General features: G+C 42.5%; 1 protein-coding gene across 1 annotated transcript; it reads left to right on the plus strand.

Annotated features, from left to right (window-relative positions):
* Window positions 1-1,382: 1,382 nt before the first annotated feature.
* Window positions 1,383-21,047, plus strand: epb41l4b (erythrocyte membrane protein band 4.1 like 4B). Its single transcript, XM_058647157.1, has 23 exons — window positions 1,383-2,492; window positions 5,355-5,459; window positions 5,553-5,595; window positions 6,043-6,121; window positions 6,378-6,422; window positions 7,948-8,000; window positions 8,984-9,104; window positions 10,836-10,923; window positions 11,055-11,143; window positions 11,267-11,336; window positions 11,441-11,610; window positions 12,300-12,409; window positions 12,915-12,948; window positions 13,416-13,449; window positions 13,570-13,673; window positions 17,124-17,254; window positions 18,208-18,338; window positions 18,429-18,542; window positions 18,639-18,694; window positions 18,968-19,120; window positions 19,330-19,450; window positions 19,549-19,682; window positions 20,757-21,047. Exons 1-23 carry the CDS (start codon window positions 2,214-2,216, stop codon window positions 20,818-20,820), a joined length of 2,328 nt encoding a protein of 775 aa, XP_058503140.1. The 5' UTR covers window positions 1,383-2,213; the 3' UTR covers window positions 20,821-21,047.
* Window positions 21,048-21,908: the final 861 nt, after the last annotated feature.

Genomic DNA, 21,908 nt, shown 5'->3' on the forward strand with positions numbered 1-21,908 from the left:
CAACCCACATTTGTGAAAAGTTTCCCCCAGGAGATGTGCAGTACACATTTGAGAGGGTTTGTGTTCTTGCACTGCTGATAAGGAGGGAGTTTGATTTTGCCAGTGAAAATACAAAGGTCATGTTCTTGGTCTATGATTAAAAACCTTTGGGTGTGTACTCACAGATGGTACAGATCACTGTTCCCGGGACCTGGGAGACACCTGGTGAGTGTTCATATTTATCTTGCACTGATGGCATTGATTTCTGCGTGGGTGTTTTTGCTTTAGCACTTTCTCTTATAATTGCATTTTTTTTCATTTTCTCTATATTAGTAAGAAAGACACTTTGATCCCCCTGTGTTTTTGTGTGTAGGTGGCTAGAAATGGCAAATGGGGAGTTTTATGTTCAGAAATATGAAATATGTTCCCCCCCCCCCCAATTACCAGCAATCAAGAAAATACATGATTTGATAAATATGCAGCTATTTTTATTCTAAAAATATTTATGCACAAATTTGTTTGGTTGAGACTTTAAAACACGCCTCTGATAATCTGTTTTTGGATCCAAATAGTTTACTGCGCTTAAATAAATATTTATTTCCTGTGTTATTTTAAAGGCTTGTTTTTATTTTATTATTTTATTTTTTCATCTGTAAATCACTCTTGCATCAAGGTGTATGGAAAATAAAAACTTAAATATTGGTATTAAAGGTTGACTGATCAAAGGTCAGTAAAGTGGCATCATGATGCGACTGAGATCTCCTGGAAACCCTTTAACAACCCCTGGGAAACCCTGGAGCCCATCATGGGAACCACTAATGAGTGACTGCGTATCAACGCTTTCCAAAGTCTTGGTCATGGCCCATTTGTGTGGCCTTGGAGGTATTGCAAGTGGCCCTCAGATTGGACTATAGAAAGACTTTATATACTACTACTACTACTAATACTATTACTAATAACATCTTATAAAATGTGATATTTTGTTTTGTTGTTGATGTTTCAATAATGATGTGTTTATTTTTCTGTAGTGTATTTACTGTAGTGTAGTGTCTCAGTTGTGTCTCTTTCAAGCTCTGGTTCTCTGGGAGCCTGAGGGAACTATTTTATTTATTTGCCTTTGACAATGCATATCTTTATGTTGTTTGTACACTTGAATCTGTTGTTGTTGTCTGACAATGGACTCCCTTGGAGGCAAAGTTAGAATTAACAAAGTGATGAGACTAAACTAAATAGAATGCAGAGGAGAGGACAATAGGAAAGGACAGGATATTGCACAGAGAGCAGAATATTGCAGTGTGAGGGGAGGGGTTACTTGTGTGAGTTATTGGTTTAGGAGTCAAATGGCCTGAGGAAGGAAACGGTTTGTGAGTGCGTGTTTTTTAATTAAATGGGTACGACACTGAGAATTTAGATAGAAATTACCGAAAAAAAATAATGAGTTTACACTGATCGGCTACAGATAACTTTTTTCAACCATTATGGCAGATCAGTATTCTCCACATGGTGTTGCCATGCGGTAGCGCGGCAGACAGGTGGCGCTAGTTCGCTGACTCCGGTGTGTCGGCCAGTCAGTCAGTCGGGAGGAACAGAAGTTTGTTCTGCGCTGTGTTGTGTTTTTACGCAGGCGCAGATCAGGCTGTTTGTCCAGTTTCGTTAGATGACTTGTACCTGTGAGGAGGTGGTGATCTAGTTTCGGTTCTCCGGTGGAGACACAAAACTACAACCACCTGGACTGGACCTGTGCGCCGGTGGTTGGCGGCTTCAGAGGTGACAAGTCGCGTGTGTCACGGAAACGTCCGCTGCGGACTGTCGGACGGGATTTCTCCGGGATTTTAAAGTCGGTGCGCAACAGCGAGCCAAACAGGAGGAGGCAGGTGCACGGCAGAGGGACAGGACAGGACAGGGGGAGGAGGAGGGACGGAGGGAGGGAGGGGGGGCGCTCTGTGTTTCCGTAACAGAGTCCTGTCGCTCACACCGGACTCAGAGATTGAAAATCAACTGGTTGTCGCCTCGGTGGTGAATTAGTATGCGGCCGGAGTCTCCTCGCTGCCGCCGCCGCTGACATCCACCCTGAGGACTGCGCGGCAGCCCTGAAGTCTCCGCCGTGCCTGCTGAGTGACTCCTCGCCCCGGGGAGGACGAGGAGGAGGCGGTGGCAGCAAAAGCGAGCAGACCAGAGTGTGGAGCAGTCTTCTCGGACATAACACGGACCTCCTCGCCTTGTGGACCAGGAAGATGATGGGCTTTTTACGCCGGACATTCAGTCGCCGCTCCCGGAGCCGCTTCCACACCAGGGAGAGGGACGAGCGGGACGGTAAAGGGGGAGTAGGAGGAGTAGGAGGGGGGTTGACAGGGAACCCCCTGCTGTTGGCCCACCAGCAGCAGGTCGTCCACGCGCCCGCCGTGGTCACCGGCGGAGCACCGGTTCACATACCGGCGGGCGGAGCGGCGAGGACCACCATCACCTGCCGCGTCTTGCTGCTGGACGGCTCGGATGTCAATGTGGATTTGCCTGTGAGTGAGTGAGCTGACTGTGCCCGTGCAGAGTCCTCACCGCGTGTTTACACACTGTGTAAACACACAGCACGTCAGTAGACCAGATCAGTGTGTGTGTGTGTGTGTGTGTGTCAAAGCGTGGGCCGTGGACACAGTGTGGAACATAAGGTGGTTCCTGGTAGTTACCCACAAGCAAGAAAGGGTTACTATTGTTCATTAAAGTAAATTCAACTAAAGCGACTACATGCTGAACTATATTGTAGTGAATTATTAGGGTTTAGTTCAGCCTAGAGAATAGTGGATTGTCAGAGAAAGTCAATTGCTCTAACAGACAATGACCAAACTCTCAGGTATCAGCGTCACTAACACAAAGAATAACTTTTCCATTGTCGATCCAACAAAAGAAACAAGATCTCTTTTTGAGACCTCAGACGTTGTGATGGGAACATATACAATTATTTTGCACTAGTTAAGCCAAAATGTGTGTGAAATTATCTTTGTGGATTCAATATTGTCCTGACCTATACACGTCATATCCTACAGACTGTAGAAAACATCTTTGTTTCTCACAGATCTGTACAAATATCACACAGTGATCCTTTTAAATATGTTCTGCAAATGAATATGAGTAATTATGTAAAAATGACCATTCTCTCTTATATTGCAATCGCAATTTCAGTCAAAATATATACTGTAGATATGTATATAAAATCGTTTGGCCCTTATATTAAGCATTTAAAATAAGTAAAGAAATCTTTCCAGAACCTCTCTTTTATTGTTTTTAACTTTAAAGGTCCATTCAGTGTGTAACCTTTAGGCGAGTTTGTTGGCAGAAATTGAGTGAATGACCTGTGAGTAGGTTTGTATTAAACTGGTTTGGTTTTCATAGTAGAGTAAAGCATTTAATATGTACTTTATGCAAAGCTCTTGCTTTACGGAGGCTGCCATCTTGCAGCCAGCCAGCACGTGTACTTTGCATTTTGACTATGCAAACAAAGACATACGACATCCTTTCTGTAGTTTCTCACCATTGGATGTCACAAAGTCTTACACACTGGACCTTTAAAAAGTTGGCAACATTGGATTCTCTGTATCAGTAACCTTTCAGGTACAAACCAAATACATATATATATACATATATATATATATAAAAAGCATATTTTGACAGTTATTGCAATAGCAATTGAATCAACATTATTTTTAGGATTACTGTGATGTGAATTTTGCATACCATCACATGCCTAATTGATATTTATTGGTCTGAGGGTAAAACACTGTGGTCTGTAGTATCATAGTGACCTGTACAGTACAGTATGAATGAGTGTATGGATGTGTGTCTGCTCTAGATGGTGATGACATTACTTTCCATTCTTGCCGCAGAGAAAGCAAACTACAGCTGCCCCCCTTTCTCTTTTACAGCGTTTCTCTCAATCACTCTATTCTCCTATTCTCCCTCAGTATAATTGACTGCATCTGATCTCAAAGCAATCTGTGCCCCCCCCCCCCATCTGCCTCCTTATAGTCTTAAACACTCCCTCTGTGGCCTTCTCCATTGCTCATCATCTTAACTCTTTCACACCCTGCCTCCACATCCTCCCTCTTGTTCTCCTTCTCCCTCCTGTTCTCCAGCCGTCTCGCTCTATTCCCCGACTCCCTGATCTGATTTACCACTGTGTGGACTTGAGTGCTGCGAGTGTGTGAGGGGTAGGTGGGATGATGAGCGAGTGTGTGGGCACACGTGCGTAAGTGGTGTCTTGTAAGGTGTTTCCATCTTGAAGGTCATGTGTGTCACATAAGCTGTTGTGTACATGCGTCACCTTCTGAAAGTCGGCGCGTCGCGGGTAATCGGGGTGTAGGGAGTTTTTGTCTATTGTCCTACAGGGAGGTTACACACACATCTTCAGCGGAGATATAACAGCTCCAGCAACAAAATGACACATGGCTTGTTGAGCTGGTGGCTTAGTCACAGGTGTGTTGGAACAAGTTTGTTCATGTCTGCTAGTTTTCCCACAGGCATTGATACAGATGCTTTGAACAGAGCTGAAACTCGCCCTATTAAAGCCTATTAGGCTGTCACTGCAGGCTGAATGCAGCCTAAACAAAAGGTAGAAAAGAAACAGTCAAATATTCATTGCATGTGCACGTGTACGATAGAGGCTGTGATTTCAATCAGCCACACACAGCAGAATGATCACGATCGTTCTGTTTTTGTTTTTCTGTCCCCACTCCCTTCATGCCACTGATGTCCTCACTCATTCACTCACTCACCAGGTAGTTTTTCTACTGGTTATCAGGATCCCAAGTACAAGGCTGTCATCTTTATCCAAAATTGCCCTGTGCAATATGGGTCAGACTTGTGTTTGGGCTTCATATGCAGTGATCTTACACACACACACACACACACACACACACTGCTTTTGGACTATTCAGATAAAGTTTTGGGAAACAGTGTTTAAAGTTGTGCACTAACTTGTGCACTGTGTTGTATTAAAGGCTGGAAATAAAGGCCTTTCCTGCAGGGGCTTGTCCTTGACCTTTTGACCCCGCCCCCCACATACACACACACACAACACACTCCATCACTGTATGATAGATTAATGATAACGGCAACTTGTCTCAACCAAATGTTTACCCTCTCACCCATAAGTAAGACAAGTCCCCATAATGTAACCAGTTCCCACAGTGTGATCATTTAGAGCACACACACACACACACACACACATTTATCCTCAGAAATGAGGCTCTGCCTCAGTAGGACCAGATTTTGGTCCCTATGAGGACAATTTATACCAGAAAATGTCCCAAAGAAAAAAAACAAAAAACATAAAAAAAAATGAAAAAACAACCCCCCTCCTCCTCCTTTTTTTGTTTGTTTTCTAGAGCAAATCCAAAGGTCAGGACCTGTTTGACCAGATCATGTACCACATAGATCTGATAGAGACAGACTATTTTGGATTGCAGTACATGGACACAGACCAAGTCTCGGTGAGTGACGAGTGTTTACGTTTGTCACAGTAGAGCACAAGCCGATGTAACTCACACTCACCAAATAACTCTTTTTCTTTTCCTGTGTTTTAGCACTGGCTGGATATGTCCAAGCTCATAAAGAAACAGATTCGAGGTGAGTTCAACTGTTAGTCTTGTGCAGGAACTGTGCAGTGTGCATGTGGAAGCAGGTGAGTAGGAAGCAGGTGGCACATTGTGAAATGTTGACGCGGGGATTAGCGTGTCCATTAGAAGCCATACCCGTGTTTGCTTTCCAGCCAGCTTGTAACAATGATAAATGATTTGGTGTGTGTGTGTGTGTGTATGGGGGTTTGATTGATGTCATACAGGGATTAAATGTGAAAATATCATATAGAGAAATAGAGAAATACTGTACAGTAAAAATACATCTTTATGGCATTGCCAACAGCGACAAAAGACCTGGGTGAGAACAGTCGAGTAAATAGATTTGAGGGAAAAATATCAGGAGGACATTTGATTTGGTCAAATAAATGTTTGTCTTTCACTTCCTGTCGTTCTCTGTGTGTATTCCCACTTCTCCCTCTGCCCTCCTCTCTTCTAGATGGACCTCCTTACCGACTCTTCTTCAGAGTGAAGTTTTACTCTTCAGAGCCAAACAACCTGCGTGAGGAGTTCACAAGGTGAAGATCTCAAACACTAATCAGACACACACACACACAGTATCTCTCCAGAGCCCAGTTTACAGGTCCAAAGGGGAGGTCAGGCTAATTACTTTGCTGCTGTGGGCACATTCAAATCAAGGCCAAATGCACTGAGGCTTGTTAAAGTAAATTATGTGACAGTGATGAGGAAACACTTGTGATAAATCACTTTTTATTACGGTTTATTTTCAGTGTAAAACTCTCACCTTCTATTTTGTGTTTTTGACTTCGACAGGTATCTGTTTGTGTTGCAGATTCGACAAGACGTCCTGTCTGGCAAGTGAGTTTCTTTGTCATGTAGTCATTCAGTTTCTATTTGGTGAAATACTAAGTGAATCACACAGCACTCAATATTCAGTACAGGAGGGTGTGACGTTATAAATCTCTTCCTCAAAGGGGAATCATATGTGAAATATGTATAACAGTGACGTTTAGCATTTAAAATGGCTACTACACAGAGATGCACGTCGGTGTTCATTTTCACATGTCAGACAAGTATGTCCGCTTCAGAGCAGCAGCAGCAGAGTCACAGCTGCAGATAGAAATCACATGATGAGGCAACTTTATATTTGCTAAATATCAAATATCAATTTGTATGAGAGAGAGAGAGAGAGACGTTTCGCTTTCCTGATTCCTGAAAAGAATTCACGTCAGCAAATCTGTCCTCAACCTTCAGACGTCTCTGCTGGCTTCCCGAGTGTTGTTGTGTTGTTATGTAGCAGTGGGTGGTATAACAGACCAAAACATCAACACAGTTTTTGGCCCGCATTTAAATATTTGAAGTCGCGAGTAGCCTCCACATATTTACGTATGAATGTAATTACTCATCTTGGGGGAGGAGTTAACAGATTCCCACCCGATCGAGCGCTGAACCGCCCCAACTTGACCTGCTGCTCAGGTGCGTCAACTTCATGACAGGGATGAGCTGGCATGTCTCTGGTCTCTCTCTCTCTCTCTCTCTCTCTTGTTGCCAGCTTAATGGTGTTACATATATGGGATCACTCCAGAAATGTTCTCATTATCCTTTCTTCTCAGCTTCCTCTTTGGCTAACACCGCAGAGAAAGGTGACATTGGTTTGCATTTCTCGTTTACCAATAACTGAAGTGGTTAGTTATTCTAAATGTAAGACAACAGGGCCAAAGGATCCTCTCCTTGCAGCTTGTTTTAACATAAACAAAAAGAGAGGAGATCAGCTAAAGAAGTGAAAAGTTAGGATGACGGAGAAGAGATGAGTCATCATTAGGTGCAAGGTCAGCTTGTCCACTGTCAGGGAGACGATGCTCTGTGGCGGTATGATTTATCATCAGTGACCGATCAAAATGTTATTTGGAGCCATGAAAACACATGTAGTCATGAACAACAGGTGAACCCTCACTGAAAATCACATTGCAGGTGTTTTTCTGATGATTCCCGTGTCAAGTGTGAGCTTCTAGGTCTCACAAGAATGATAAAACCTGGCACTGACTTGCACGAGTGCTCACTTAGGTCACCTACATTAGAGTTTGGGGACATCTGTATGGTGGATTCTTCTGTCACATAAACACCAACCCCCCCCCCCCCCCACTTGCTCTCATAGCTCTATCTGGGCCACACATCCCACGAGTCTGGCTCTATTCTAAAGCTTGAGATCAGGAACAGGAACTTATTTTAGGAAAAAGGTTGCTCCTCTCCTCCTTGACACACACAAACACACATACACACACACATACACACATATAGGTCATTCACCCACTTTCAACAACATCACCTTATGGACAGGACGCATTGAGAACAGCTCTTCACCAGTGTCTTGTTTCCTCTTCAGACTGAAATGCCCATATGATGTCTCAGTAGAGCTGGCGGCGTATTGTTTACAAAGTGAGTAGACATCACACACTCATTCATGTGTTTTTATTCATTTATATAAACACTTACATTGAGAAATTCTTCAGCAGCCCTCCTCTCCTAGGACTGCACAAGTGGTGTTTGACTTGACTTTTCCAAAACACACCCAAAGCTTTTATATTAATTTGGTGTAATTTACCTTTCAGGAAGTGTCGTTTAAATATGAAAATCAATATGAAGAGTTTAAACTCTGAACCCTTACAGTAGTTATTTCCTTGCCGGTGCTGTATTTTATATACTGTAATTGAAAAATCAAATACAGAAGAATAAAAGGTCAGAAATATATATTTTTATAAACCGTTATTGTTTTGTCTACTATATGCACACCCCTTGGTGTAGGTAGAGGACGCCTAATAATGTGCCATGAGTTGCACCTGCAGCCCATTTGACTGACTCCCCCTTTTGTTCCATTAGCGATAGTACCTGGTACTTTTGTAGTACCTGCTCTGGTGAGGTTCCAAGTGAGCTGAGCCGATAGTATACGTGGCGTCAACAGACTGCCGGTCACAGATCGGTCGTCATCGTCGTCGCTGGAAGAGTCATGAGCGCGACGTCTGACACAAGAATCAATCTGAATAATGCAGAACTGTCAGTTAAAAACACTTAATCTACAACATTTAGCAAGGAAAAAGTCTAAAATCTCATCATTTAACAGAGGAGTCTGGTGTATTTGGCGACAGTGCTGTGCCATGCCGGTACTGTGTCGTGGAAAGCGCCAATAGTGTAGACGTAGCACCAGCAGATCAGAATTGCTGTCAAAAGTGACTCAGTAATGTCAATTTGACTGCAGCGCTTAGTCACCATAAGCTCGGCTGCTGGTTGTTTAGCAACTGAGTGTCTTGCCCTCACAATACACAGTTTACAGTGTCGTGTGTGCTCTGTTAAGCGTTTGTGTTCATGAACGTCCTTGCCTCTTTGTCTGTGCTTGTCATAATTGAGTTTGTTTTCTCTCCCAGGCGAGCTGGGAGACTGCGATCCTCTGGATCACTCTCCTGAGCTGGTGTCGGAGTTTCGTTTCACTCCCAAACAGTGCGCCACCATGGAGGCGGACATCTTCAGCAAGTGGCTGGAGCTCAGGTGAGTGGATGAGACAAATGGACAGATAATTAAGTCCCTCCTATCACTGCCCTATAGCAGAGGCATTTTAAAAGACTTCAGGGGCCCCAGGTATTAGGGTCCCATGTGGGCCCAACGCAGGCTCGTGGCATTACACCTAGTTAGGACATCTCTAGCCCTGGTGAAATTGTACAATTGACATTTAGGAAGGGTTATTGGCCGAAATGATATGTACTCCCTATATGCACAGTATGGTTTTATAAAAGAAAATCAGTTATTCTGCATATTATCACAGTATTTTGTGCAGCAACACTGCATTAATAACATGGACTTCAAATAGTGATATTTGTTGCTTCATCACACACACACACTGAAGTCTCAGGTGTGGCGAAAAGTAACTTAAAAGTAAAGACGGACACACGTCATCCCCAGCGGAACTTTATTTAATCACACTACTGCTCAACATAAATCCAGAAACAAGAGAGATCTGCATCTCTGAACAGCGCTGTTATGGGGACATCGAAGCTGCTGCACAGTGAAGTGAGGGAGGGTAAACACGGCGTGAAACATGCAATAAATGTTTCTCAAACCTAGAGATTCAAGTTAAACACTACAATTGATTTTAAATGCACTGCCACTCATCCTGCTGTGCCTGCTGCAGAAGACGCTGTACTCCCTGAAAATAGCACTTTTATGGGGACATCATGGTGTTTGGCTTTTATGCAAATGATCCAGTCAGAGCTGTCGAGAAGTCGGAGAGGAAATCCTCCTCCTGGCTCAGGTTTGGTCTGATAGAAAGTAAAAATGTAAACTGCATCCAGTAGCACTCACACCACTGAAAGAAAAACTACACCACCATATAAATAGTGTTAAAAAAGGGTTTGTTTACTGCAGTGATATTGTATCATGATAATATGCTTGCAGTAATTCCATATCATGAAACCTAAGTGTATAACCGCTTTAAAATAAATATTGTTTGTTTTTTTGCTGCGTCAGAATCAGCCTTTCATATGTACTTTGCTTTACAGAGGCGGCCATCTCGTGCCAACATGTTTCTACATGGACAAACTAGTCAGAACGTGTTATCTATTTTAGCTGAGGAGTCCTCTGTTCGTTACACTCTGCAGTCTCACCATTAGATGTCACTAATTCTTACACACTGGACCTTTCATAGATGTTCTCACTGTGGACTAATGTCGTCCGCTGTTCTCAGAGAAGGGGACATGCAGCAGCTCACGTTACCGACCCCGTTATCACCCCTGCCTTTCAGTGGCCGTGTCCTCCGCTGACGGCGGCGTCTAAATTTCACTGTCCCTCCCTCTCTTCCCCTTGGCCTCGTTCTCACTCTCGTTGGTCTGTTTGAAGGATTAAGGGATTAATGCCTGAAGGGTCCTGATTGATTCTGGGCAGTATTTAACCCAGCCACCGGCTGATTGCTCCCACCTTCGGATGAGATTACACACACACATATGCTTTGCTTGACTGAGCCACACGAGGACAAACCCACAGAGTTCACACACACATTCTCACACACACCAGAGTGAGTCAGTGATGCAGCCGGATAGTTACTCACCACCAATTTCCCTTAGAGCTAACACCAATTACCAATAGAAGACAGACAGCAAGTGTGTGGATATTGATAGTTTTCTTTTGAGACTGAGGTGCCACAGTGTCAGTGGCGAGATGAGTGAAAGGTTTTGATGTGAAGACTCAACATGGTGTCTTTCCTTTTTTTTTATTTTCAATCTCCAGGGGAAAGAGTCCTACACAAGCAGAGGTTTCTTTTCTCAACAAATGCAAGTGGCTGGAACTTTATGGAGTAGATATGCACTTTGTCAAGGTGTGTTTTACGTCACAAAGGTTACTTAATACAGTGTGTGTCTGTTCCTTATCACTGTTTTATTGTAGAGAAGTAAAGGGGCGTGTGTGTGTGTGTGTGTGTGTGTGTGTGTGTGTTGGCCGTGTCCTCAGGGCAAAGATGGAGGAGAATATGCACTAGGTCTCACTCCTACTGGCATCTTAGTATTTGAGGGCTCCAACAAAATTGGGCTCTTCTTTTGGTAAGTACAGCAAACACATTAAACACATTAGTAAATAGTAATACTGGTTTAGTTGACTTGAATTTTTTCTGAATAACTGCACTAATAAATACACATTTTCCTGTGTATTTGTGTGTTACTTAGGCCCAAAATCACTCGGCTGGACTTTAAAAAGAGTCGTCTGACACTGGTTGTGGTGGAGGATGACGATCAGGTGTGCACCCTTGGCCATAGACATCACGTTAACATACAAACAACCCCCCAGAAAGATGACCAACGGTGTTTGTTTTCACTTATTGTCCTCGTTACGTACTGCAGGGTCGGGAGCAGGAGCACACGTTCGTGTTCCAGCTGGCCAGCGCCAAGACTTGCAAGCACCTGTGGAAGTGTGCTGTGGAGAGCCACGCCTTCTTCCGCCTACGACAGCCAGCCACGGGCAAAGCCAGCAGCAGCGACTTCACACGGCTTGGGTCTCGTTTCAGATTCAGGTAGAGCCTGGAGATCCGTATAAACCTCACCTGAACAAGGACAATACACTGGGGCTCACTGAGGGAGTTGTGGCCAGCACTCGTATCAGTGTATGGAGAATAGACTGTCACATAAAACAGAACCTGTGTATCTATGGTTACAGTGTATCTATGGTTACATGGATCTGTTCCTATGGCGACTGAGATATTGCATTCATATTGTTTGTTTTCTTCTGATTATTATCAAAGCAAATTCTCACACTTGAAGGCCACTTCCTGTCATTTTCTGTATCCTCTAAACAAAGCTGTGTAAAGTCTGTTTTACATTTTAGTCTGTGCTTCAGGTCTGCAGTTACAGGTGTTCCAGGTAATCATGCGTACACATCTACAGTGTAATGTAATGTGGAGAGTGTAGCAATGCACAGTTTAATAAATATACCAGGGTTTGTTATCTGGAGCGTTTAATGAATCAAAATAGGCTGAGTTTGTCACATATTTATTATAATGTATGTATTTATGAATCCTGCCTCCAGAATGATTTTCTTGTCAAAGAAATGTCTCTTAATTAGTTTTAGTCAACAGTTTTCCATGATCTTGGCTGTAACAGTTCCTACATGCCTTGAAATCAGAATAAAGTCGTTTAGATTCAATTCCCCGTCACTGAAATCTGCAATAACCTCTACACATGTGCATGTTGTTTTTTTTCGCAGTGGTAAGACGGAGTATCAGGCCACTCATGGAGGAAGACTGAGGAGGACGAGTACATTTGAGAGAAGGCCGAGCAAGCGATACCCCTCCCGCACTCATTCGCTGGGCAAAGGTGAGTCTTATCAGCGCACACACACACACACACACACACCTAACAATGTGACGCTGTCCTTTATATGCAAGCGCATGTTGTCATAACGCTTGCACATTGTTGAAAAGTTTCAGCTGTAAAATTATTCGCCCTTGAAGAAGTGTTTGCCTAAAATTAAAGTAGTAACTCTTCAGTTTTAAAATTAATGGAGTGCTCAGAATTTACACCTGCTGTACTCCTCATCCCTCCATAACAGCCTCCTTCTTTCAGCCTTAATACAATACAGTACAATATTAATGTCCTTTACTAACATAAATTCAGTTCTCTAAAACTTTTTTTGGAAAGAGCTTTGAGCAGAATTACCTGCTATGGAAGTTGCTTGATAATAAATAGAGATTATTATTATTATTGTTTAGTAGTAGTGGTGGTGATATTGTTGTTTTTGTTATTATTATTTATATCACTGTGCTAATCTCATTTCTGTCTTCACTTAATCCCCCCCCCCTCCATCATATCTCTCCGTTAGCCGCCATTTCTCCTGCCAAACCTTCACATATCAGGTAAAACACACACACACACACACACACACACATAGAGTCTGGTTTCATTACATTGATTTACATTTATTTCTTGGAGATTTACTCTAATCTCTAATCTCAAACCACTACTGGCCTAACCTTAACCCTAACCTCATCCTAAAGATACAACATGTCTTCACTCTAAAATGTAATACTTTATGTTATGGGGACTTCCTTTTTGTCCCTATAACATGACTGTGTCAACAGATTTATGTCCCCACACTTATATTCATTTGGACAGCCTACTAAACAAAGGGTTACCCTAACATTAACCTCAATCCACAAAACAGCCTGGATAATAACAATAATGCTAAATGATGCTTCTGTAAAAGGAAAGTGAAATGTCCTCACGTTGCAGTTTTTTTTCCACCACTGCTCCATCACAAATATTCACACAGTCATTTAGTTTGTTAATCTGCTATTAATGGTTGTTGTCTTTCTTTTTCCAGCTCTCACACCAGCCCTGATCCCAGCCTCCATCCAGTGAGTGACCTCAGATAACCCTAACCCAGACGCATGCAGCAGCTGCTGATCTGGCTTCATCGTTGTGACAACATTTAATTTCTCCGTCTCTTCAATCCCTGCCCTCTCCTCCCCTTTCAGTACCAGCACAACATTCCCATTGGCCGTGAGTCGTGGCGCACGCCCCACCCTGCACTCACACCCCCAGTTTACCTGCAGCCCTCCGGACACATGCCACCGCACAGGTAAGTCAGCTGACCACACACAGGTGTGGAGGGGTTATGGATGATGTGACTGTGAACTTGTATGGGCCGATTCATCAGGCTGATTTCTGCTGCATCAGCAAATATTATGTACGCTTTTACGTTTTTTAAACCTAATGTATAGTTTATGCATTATTTTAATTCATATTAATAATCAGAATAGAGAGAGAGAGAATAGAAAGAGCAGGTAGCTGCTAAGGATCTAAAACACTGAACAGACCTGAACCTTAAAAGCCACGGTATCCCTCTCAGAAACAGGAAGCGAAAAGGAAGTTGACAACAAACATGCCAGTGTTGATATTTGTTTACGGACAGGAAAGCACAACAGAGAACAGTCAAGGTCAGCTAACGCCCTCTCTCTTTTAACGTATATAATGTTTTTAATGGTCTCTTATTGTCGTCTCTTCACATCATGTGAATTCACTTTCCCCCTTCGCCCTTTTGCTGACACACTAATGGAGCTTTTCCACTATAGAGCTCTAACATGGCTCGACTCTACTAGTTTTTTTTTTTGCTTTTCCATTAGCGATAGTACCTGGTATTTTTTTTGGTTTGTGCTCTGGCGAGGTTCCAAGCGAGCTGAGCCAAATCTAAAATGTGATGTCGACAGACTGCCGGCCACTAATTGCCAGTGAGTGTTGTCACTGGAAGAGTCATGAGCGCAACGTCCAACATAGGAATCACACCGAACAATGCAGAACTGTAGATCAGTTAATGTAAAGAGTGAAAGTGGTTAATCTCCAACATTTAGCAAGGAAATGTCTAAAATCTCAATATTTAACTGTGGATTCTGATGTATTTAGCGACAGCACTGTCGAAAGCCAGCAAATGTGAGCGGCATCACAACCCATTCAGTCATATTTTAGTTCAGTGACTCAGTGTATCAGATGGAGTCTGCGCTCTGGTCATGCAGGAAGTATTGAACTAATCTTTTGAATTAACAGATTATAATGATTCATCGAAAAGAACTGCTTTGCTCGTCACTAGTTACTGTGGTCAAGCTCACACTACGGTGAAAAGCCTGTGATCCAATGACTCAAGCTGATTTGAGGGACTTCGACACCTGGTTTTCACAATAAAACATTTAATTTTTCACATTTTTGAAAGGGAAAAATAATGAAAATCCTCAAGGCTGCGTTTCAGAGACCTAATGACTGGATTTGAGCAACTGTATAAAGAGAGTTCTCTAAAGGTTCTAACTAAGAATTAAAAAGTAAGATATAAATAAGAACACCCAAACCCTGTAGAGTCAAGCCAAGCCCAGTCGTGCTAGAACTTTATGTTTCGCTGTTTATAAAAATGAAACATACAGTGGGACAGTTATGCACAGTGTGTGTTTGAGAATGAACACAGTGTTACGCCGTGTTCAAATTCCATTCGACTCTGTCGACATGGCAATAAAGTATTGAATCTTGAATCTAGTGCAGCGTGTTCTGTATTTTTGGAAAATCTGTCGTCCGTGCTCGTATAACGTTTTCTATTGGGACTGCAGTCACTCTTTTAAACACCAAAGGTCAATGATGTACATATCTGACACATATCACCTCTAATGATATTCAAGAAATGTTATTTAAGCTATTCAGTGTGTTATTTGTTATTATTAGTGTTACATTTTTTCAGATGAAGGAGGAAAAAGATCATATTCAGTATTGGCCACCGACTGCACTCATTTCTAAAGAAAGGCTTTGTCATAGGCCATAGAAACACTTAGCGCCAGTATTATAAATTAATTGGCTGGCAAGTTTCTATTTTTAGTCCAAGTCACTCATCTCACACTTGTTGTTTTGTTGCCATGTTTTTTCATCAAATTCCATGTCACTCATATGCTTCGTGTGTCTGTGTGTTTGTGTGTGTGTGTGTGTGTACGTGTGTGATTTCCATGTCCTTGTCATGTTCAGGCCGTCTGTTGAAGCTGTGAGTCCCGTGACCAGTTATCCTCCCATTCCACAGCGAACCAGCAGCATCCTCCCACGATCCATCAGTGTGGTGCACAGGGATAAAGTCATGACTGCACTTTGACCTTTGCTTTTCTTGGGAATCTGTGTCATCTGTGCCAGACTCTCAACACTAACGCTTTACAAAGACTGGTGCCTCCCCTAAGAGACAAGCTCTTCTGACGTCCTCGAGTGGATAAAAAAAATCCCCACATCATCACCATCACCACATCTGTCTTCATCCATTTGTCACATTTTAAAATCAGGACAGATATTGTCAGAGTGCGAGGGCTAGAGAGACAGAGTGAGAAGAAAGGGACAATTGCTTGCTGTTGTTGTGAAAAGAATGGGAGGTTTTCTATTTTAATTTGACCGCTTATCAACGTGGAGCAGTAGCTGCGACGCTCAGCTTATAGAGGCAGTTTAAAATCTGCAAGTTCAACCTAAAATAATACTTATTTTCAAGGTCTTGAATGCATTTTTCTAGACTGAGTGGGACATTTTCCCAGGTTGCTTTATAACAAGCCACCCCCCCAAAAACCCCCACCATAACTGCAAAGCATAACTTTTAAAAATTGTCTGTTTCATTCAAATCATTAACAATTGAGTTCACATAGTCCTGATTTCAGCTCCACGCGACTCTCTGTGTTTGTCAGTGTAGCAGTGTTTTGATCTCATGTTGTGGGGCAACATTCCTGTGCTGCACACAGGAAGTGGTTAGTTTTATGTCTGGGACAGACAGAGGCGACATTGAGCTGTGTGTGCAGAGTGAGACAGCTTCATACAGGTTGGAGTTTGACAGAAAAAAACTAAGTAGAGTCCACGAAACGTTGTTCAGCAGTCGTGTTGTGTCTTTGCTCGTGAGTTGTGTTCTAATCCATCACTGTGTTTACTGCAATGCCTTAGATCTGCCTGGAAGATTAAATTTACTGTAACTTCAAGCCTTAGAAATCTCCTGCACATGTATTTATCTAAATTACTTTTAATAGAGTGAGGTAAAGTGATGTGTAAAGAAAAGTGGTGGAAGGGTTCCAGACAAGCACATACTCTCTGCTGGTTTGGGGATTAAGCTGCTTTATGTATAGAATATAGTTTGATGTGAATTAGAACCGTGAAACGAGAATCATGTTGTATAATGTGTTTGTGCTTTCAAATGGAAGATGTCAAATAAAACTAGCATGACTGTTCTATCGGGTTATGGATTAACTAAATGAGCCAACTGTTTACAGAAAATGTGGCCATGGTTTTGCTGTTATTGTGTGTGGCCTTTTACTTTGAGATGTTTACTCAGATCACACGATGCCTTTAGGGACGCTTCTCTATTGCTCTTCAAATAAAGTAAGAGTTTTTAAATGCAAAAATGTAAAAACAAAAGTCCTTCCTTTATTGATCAAACCCTCATTGTATTGTGATATACTGTACACTGATTAAGGTGATTTATTTGCAGTACAGTACAATGGTCGTTATGTTGTTTTGATTACGTCTTCGTTATCTTCAGTTTCCCCCTGAGTGGTCCTGCTTCTGATCAGTTCAGCATCGAGGAGAATGAGACTTTGTATTCTGGCAAGATCCACCACCATCACCGGCGCCACACACACAGTCAAGGCACGCTCTGCCACAACAAGAACAGTGAGTATCCTTGGCAGCGTGAGGAGAAGCTGTCCAAGCAGTGTCTGTATGCAAATCTGTCATATGTCTGGATTTCTAATGCTCTTTTCCTGTTCAGTGTTCAATGTATTTGTCAGCAGCATCTTCTGTTTTGTTTAAGTCATCCATCTGTCCATCCATATCTCTATATATAACTGCTACATGTTATTAGTTAATAAGGCATAAAATACAATCACTGGCCACATTATTAGGTACACCAGTGGCATCTGGTGTGGTCTTTGTGGCTGCTGTAGTTAATCTGCTTCCAAGTGTGATGTGTTGTGCATCGATAGACGGTCCTCTAAATACTCTGGCTGTAACAAGTCATTATTTATGTTACTGTATTGTGAGCTACTGCAACCTTTCTGGTACATTCTCTCCATGTCATCCAGACTACATATACATATACAACTGTTGATCACTGTTTGTTTTTTTTCTCTCTTTTTGTATGATTCTATGTAAACCCGAGAACTAGTTATGGCTGATAATCCCACTAGTTCAGCAGTTTCTGCAATGCTCCAACCAGCCCGTCTGGCACCAGCTATTTGTGCCTCATTCAAAGTCAAATTAATCACCTTTCTTTCTCATTCTCATACTCAGTTTGAACTTTTGTTTTGGCCAAGTCTACATGCCTGAATGCGTTGACATGCAGTCATGTGTTTGGTTTGCAGTTAATCAGATGTACCTAATAAAGTGGCCATGGGTAGATGTTAAAAATACACTTAATATATGTAGTAACTCTCATATATCTACCTGAATGTTTATTGTTTTGTTTTTTTAATTATTATTATTGAATTAAGAGTGTTTTTATTTATAAAAAAAATGTAGAGCATTCTTCATAATTTATGTCTACACAACAGTTGCAACTTGCAATAGATGACGTGATTATCGTTTCTTGAGAATACTCATGTAATCGGCCTGTGTATGTCTGTCAGAGCGACAAGCTCCCCACTGCCAAGCAGACGAGTTTGAGATTTCTCAGTCTCTGCTCAAGGCTCTCGAGTCGGACAGTGATTCTCCTCCCTGGCCCTCGCTGCCGTCACTTCATGTCAACATTGACAACAAGGTCAGACACATTAGTGACACACTGTTGTCCCGTTCTGCTCACACGGAGAGGGAGAGAGTCGTCTTAACCTTCCTGTGTTCCCTGTCGCAGGGAGAGGAGAAACAGCTGTCTGAGAAGTCTCTGCATCCCCCTGCCTCCCCAGCAATGCTCCCCGACCGCCTTAAATGTAATATCCTTAAAGCCCAGATAGAGGCAGCTTTCAGAGTAAGTTGATGAAGCCCTGTCAACTGTGACTGCCATCTAACAGCACTGAAAACGAGATGCTAATTGTTTGCATCCTTCTGTCCTCCAAATATGAAGAAAGAAGATCCAACAACTCCCAGAGGAAGGAACTCAAATGAGACCCTCAGTGACAGGCCAGTGCTTTCATACTTTTTGTTTCACTTACACTTGTGTCTACACATGTCAGTGTTTACACACCTTTGCTAAGGTCAAATTCAAGCACTTCCTCTTATTACACAAATTGATAAGAGAATACAGTATCTATTACAAATACAATTTAAAGCACTTCATCCAAACTTCAAGCCAGTTTTAAACCCTGAAGAAAACATGACAATGCAAGTATTTTCAATGATTTCATGTGTAGTTACACAGAACTCATTTTTCATGCAATGACTCTTGGTCCTCAGGCATCAGAGCTCATCCCAAGACTCGGCTGCTTCCAGTTTTACTGCAGACAAGACGCCTCTGTGGCAAGAGCGCAGTCCAATGCCAGACAGACTGCAGCCCATAGCCAACCCAAGCACCAGCCGCAGAAAGCGACTGGTTAGACAGTTCAGCTTGTGAGTATATGCATCGCCTTTGATTGCTGTTGAAGGGCTGGCGTGCCCGAGCAGCACTTGAGCCTCCATGTGTGGGACATTGCCTTCCTGAAGTAAATACTGCACTCCACTGGGTATTTGACGTGCAAGGGGCTCTTTGGAAATGACATTTGTTCCTAACAATATGCAAGTCACTCAGTCCCCTTTCTTTTTAATTTATTGCTCATCAGTAACCATGAAGATGAAGATAATCTTCCAGAAGCACTTGCAGCCATCTCCTCTCAGAGCATGGCCAAGTCAGGCTCCAGCAGCTCATTGGACAAACAGATACAGCCCTCCATATACCCACAGGTAACACACACACACACACACACACACACACACACACAATGCCGCTTATAAGGAATAATTCCCACTCTATATGTTGTGTATATTGACGTGTATTCCAGGTGGACAATATGCCAGCACTGGAGCTGGGTAGTCCATGCTGTCCGTCTCCTTCACCTTCCCCCCACCCGTCCCCTTCTTATTACCGTAGCGCCATTCCTCACCTGGTCCCTTACCTTGCTGCCCATAATGACAGGTAATTAACTTCTACTCTTCTCTCTGGGACATATTTGAAACTGTCCTTTTTATTGCACTGCACCTATTTGACAGTGGAGTAAATCATCTTTTAAATCAGCCTTTCCCATTTTCAGATGATTTCTTTTTTACTAAAATGACTGCCTACTTATTTCTGCCTACTTTCTCCACCTCTCTGGCTGTCCCACTTTTTCTTTGCCATTCTCCTCCTTTGGATACTTTCCTCTATTGTATATACTATATTTGAAATGAAAACATTTCAAATATAAACAATACATGGCCCATTTACACTAAACCTCTTGAGTATGCCACATGCATTTACTTAAATGGTGTGTCTCATCTGTATGAGTAAATGTATGTCACTCAGGCAGAGTGGGAGGAAAATTGAAGGACAAGAATCGATTCAGTTTGTGAAATGTGAACGTGAAATGGTCACCACATTTACTGAGCTGGGTTTTATTTACAATAAGACACTGTGTCTCGTCATCAAGGCCACTTTGCTTTTGCCAGTGTGTACAGTTTAGGTGCAATTATTTCATTTGGAAGAAATTGAAGATAAATTAAAGTGTACAATCACCTGATTGTCGGAATTGTTGCTTTCATTACCCCAGAATGAGCCTTTTATAGTTATATGAGTGGCAAGGTCAGCTGTACAAAGGCTGCCATTTTGGACCAGTGTGTTCTTACGATAGCCCACAATGGACAAGTGAAACTGTGTCAGGAGTAACTGAAGGTTCTCCAGGACACTTGGAGGGGAAACATGTAACTTCAGGGTTTAATGTTGCTACATTTTACACACTGCACCTTTAAATAACTGCTTCTTATATTGCCACACTAAACATGTGTGCTTTCTGTGCTGTCTTTGTAGATGTCAGAGCACATTTGGTGATGATAGTAATGCCGATGGACTATAAAAGCAGTGTGACACACAGACCTGGCAACCCTTGCTCCTCTTCACCTTTGATATGCACAATCACCTTCTGTTCGCCGTGTCATTGTTTGTACTGTACGTTGTTGTCATGGTCCTGGTTGAAGCACTTTTTAGCAGAATGGTTGTGTGCTTGTGTGTTTGCAGTGGAGAGGAAACCAGGTTGGACAGAGAGAAGATACTCAGAGCGCTCCTGATGACGGAGCTCTGAGACGTTGACCTCTGTCACACAAAAAGCTCAACAGGAGGTCCCCAAAGTTGTTGGCTGTGATCAACATTTGTAGATTTGCATATACATTCAGCAGTTATAAATATATATTTGCATAAATGAAACTGTTATTTTAGATGGACAGTCCTTTCTATTCAATGAACTCAAAACTATAAAATATAGACTAAAGTGACATGAACTGAAATGATGCACACACACACACACACACACACACACACACACAGAAAACTGACTAGCTTCAGATGAGCCTGGTGCTGCCTGCATGATCAATGTGTTACAAAATGAAATGTCTTGCTTTGCAGTTATGTTTAGGTTTATGTGATCACATCATCACTGTGTCATTGTTGACATCCAAACTGTGTTTTAGACAGTGACTGTTGAAGCATTGAGCTGTACAAACAAACATAAGCTGAAACTGCTGAAATAAAAAGTCACTTCACTTTCAAATCAAAGTGTAAACAGACGTCATATTTGATATGCTGAAAGTGGGAGAGCGTGCATCGGAGACTGTATGTTTTCTGATGTCAGCTGTGTACTTTGATATTAATAAACATTTGCAGCATTTTAGGAAGAAGAAAAAGAAGAAGAAACTCTGAATAGTGCAGTGCAAATCAAGATGAGACTGGATTGTCCTGACTGTGAAGCTGTGGTTTCAATCTGTCCACTGGAGGGAGACAAACCTGCAGCCACTGCTCAGCCACTGAACAGATACTGGTTCACATGAAACGCCGTCTCATTGTCTACTGCTGCTTTGTCCTCCACATGAGCGTTGCACACTGGATTAAAGACAGGGTACACCCTGGACAGGTCGCCAGTCCATCACAGCTCACACATAGTATGTGCAAGTGCAGTTAACATCTGTATGTTTTTGGACTGTGGGAGGAAACTGGAGAACCTGGAGAACCCACACATGCACACGGGGAGAACATGCAGAACATGCAAACTCCTCCTGGCTCTTCTGCCTGGCTCGTGAACCCAGGTCTTTTCACTGCAAGGCGGCAGTGCTAACCACTGCTCTACCATGTGGTCCCTTCAGAAGTCACGCGATTTAGGTTTGAGTTTGCATTACC

This window comes from Solea solea, chromosome 13 (assembly GCF_958295425.1).
Source record: "Solea solea chromosome 13, fSolSol10.1, whole genome shotgun sequence".
Taxonomy (NCBI): Eukaryota; Metazoa; Chordata; class Actinopteri; order Pleuronectiformes; family Soleidae; genus Solea; species Solea solea.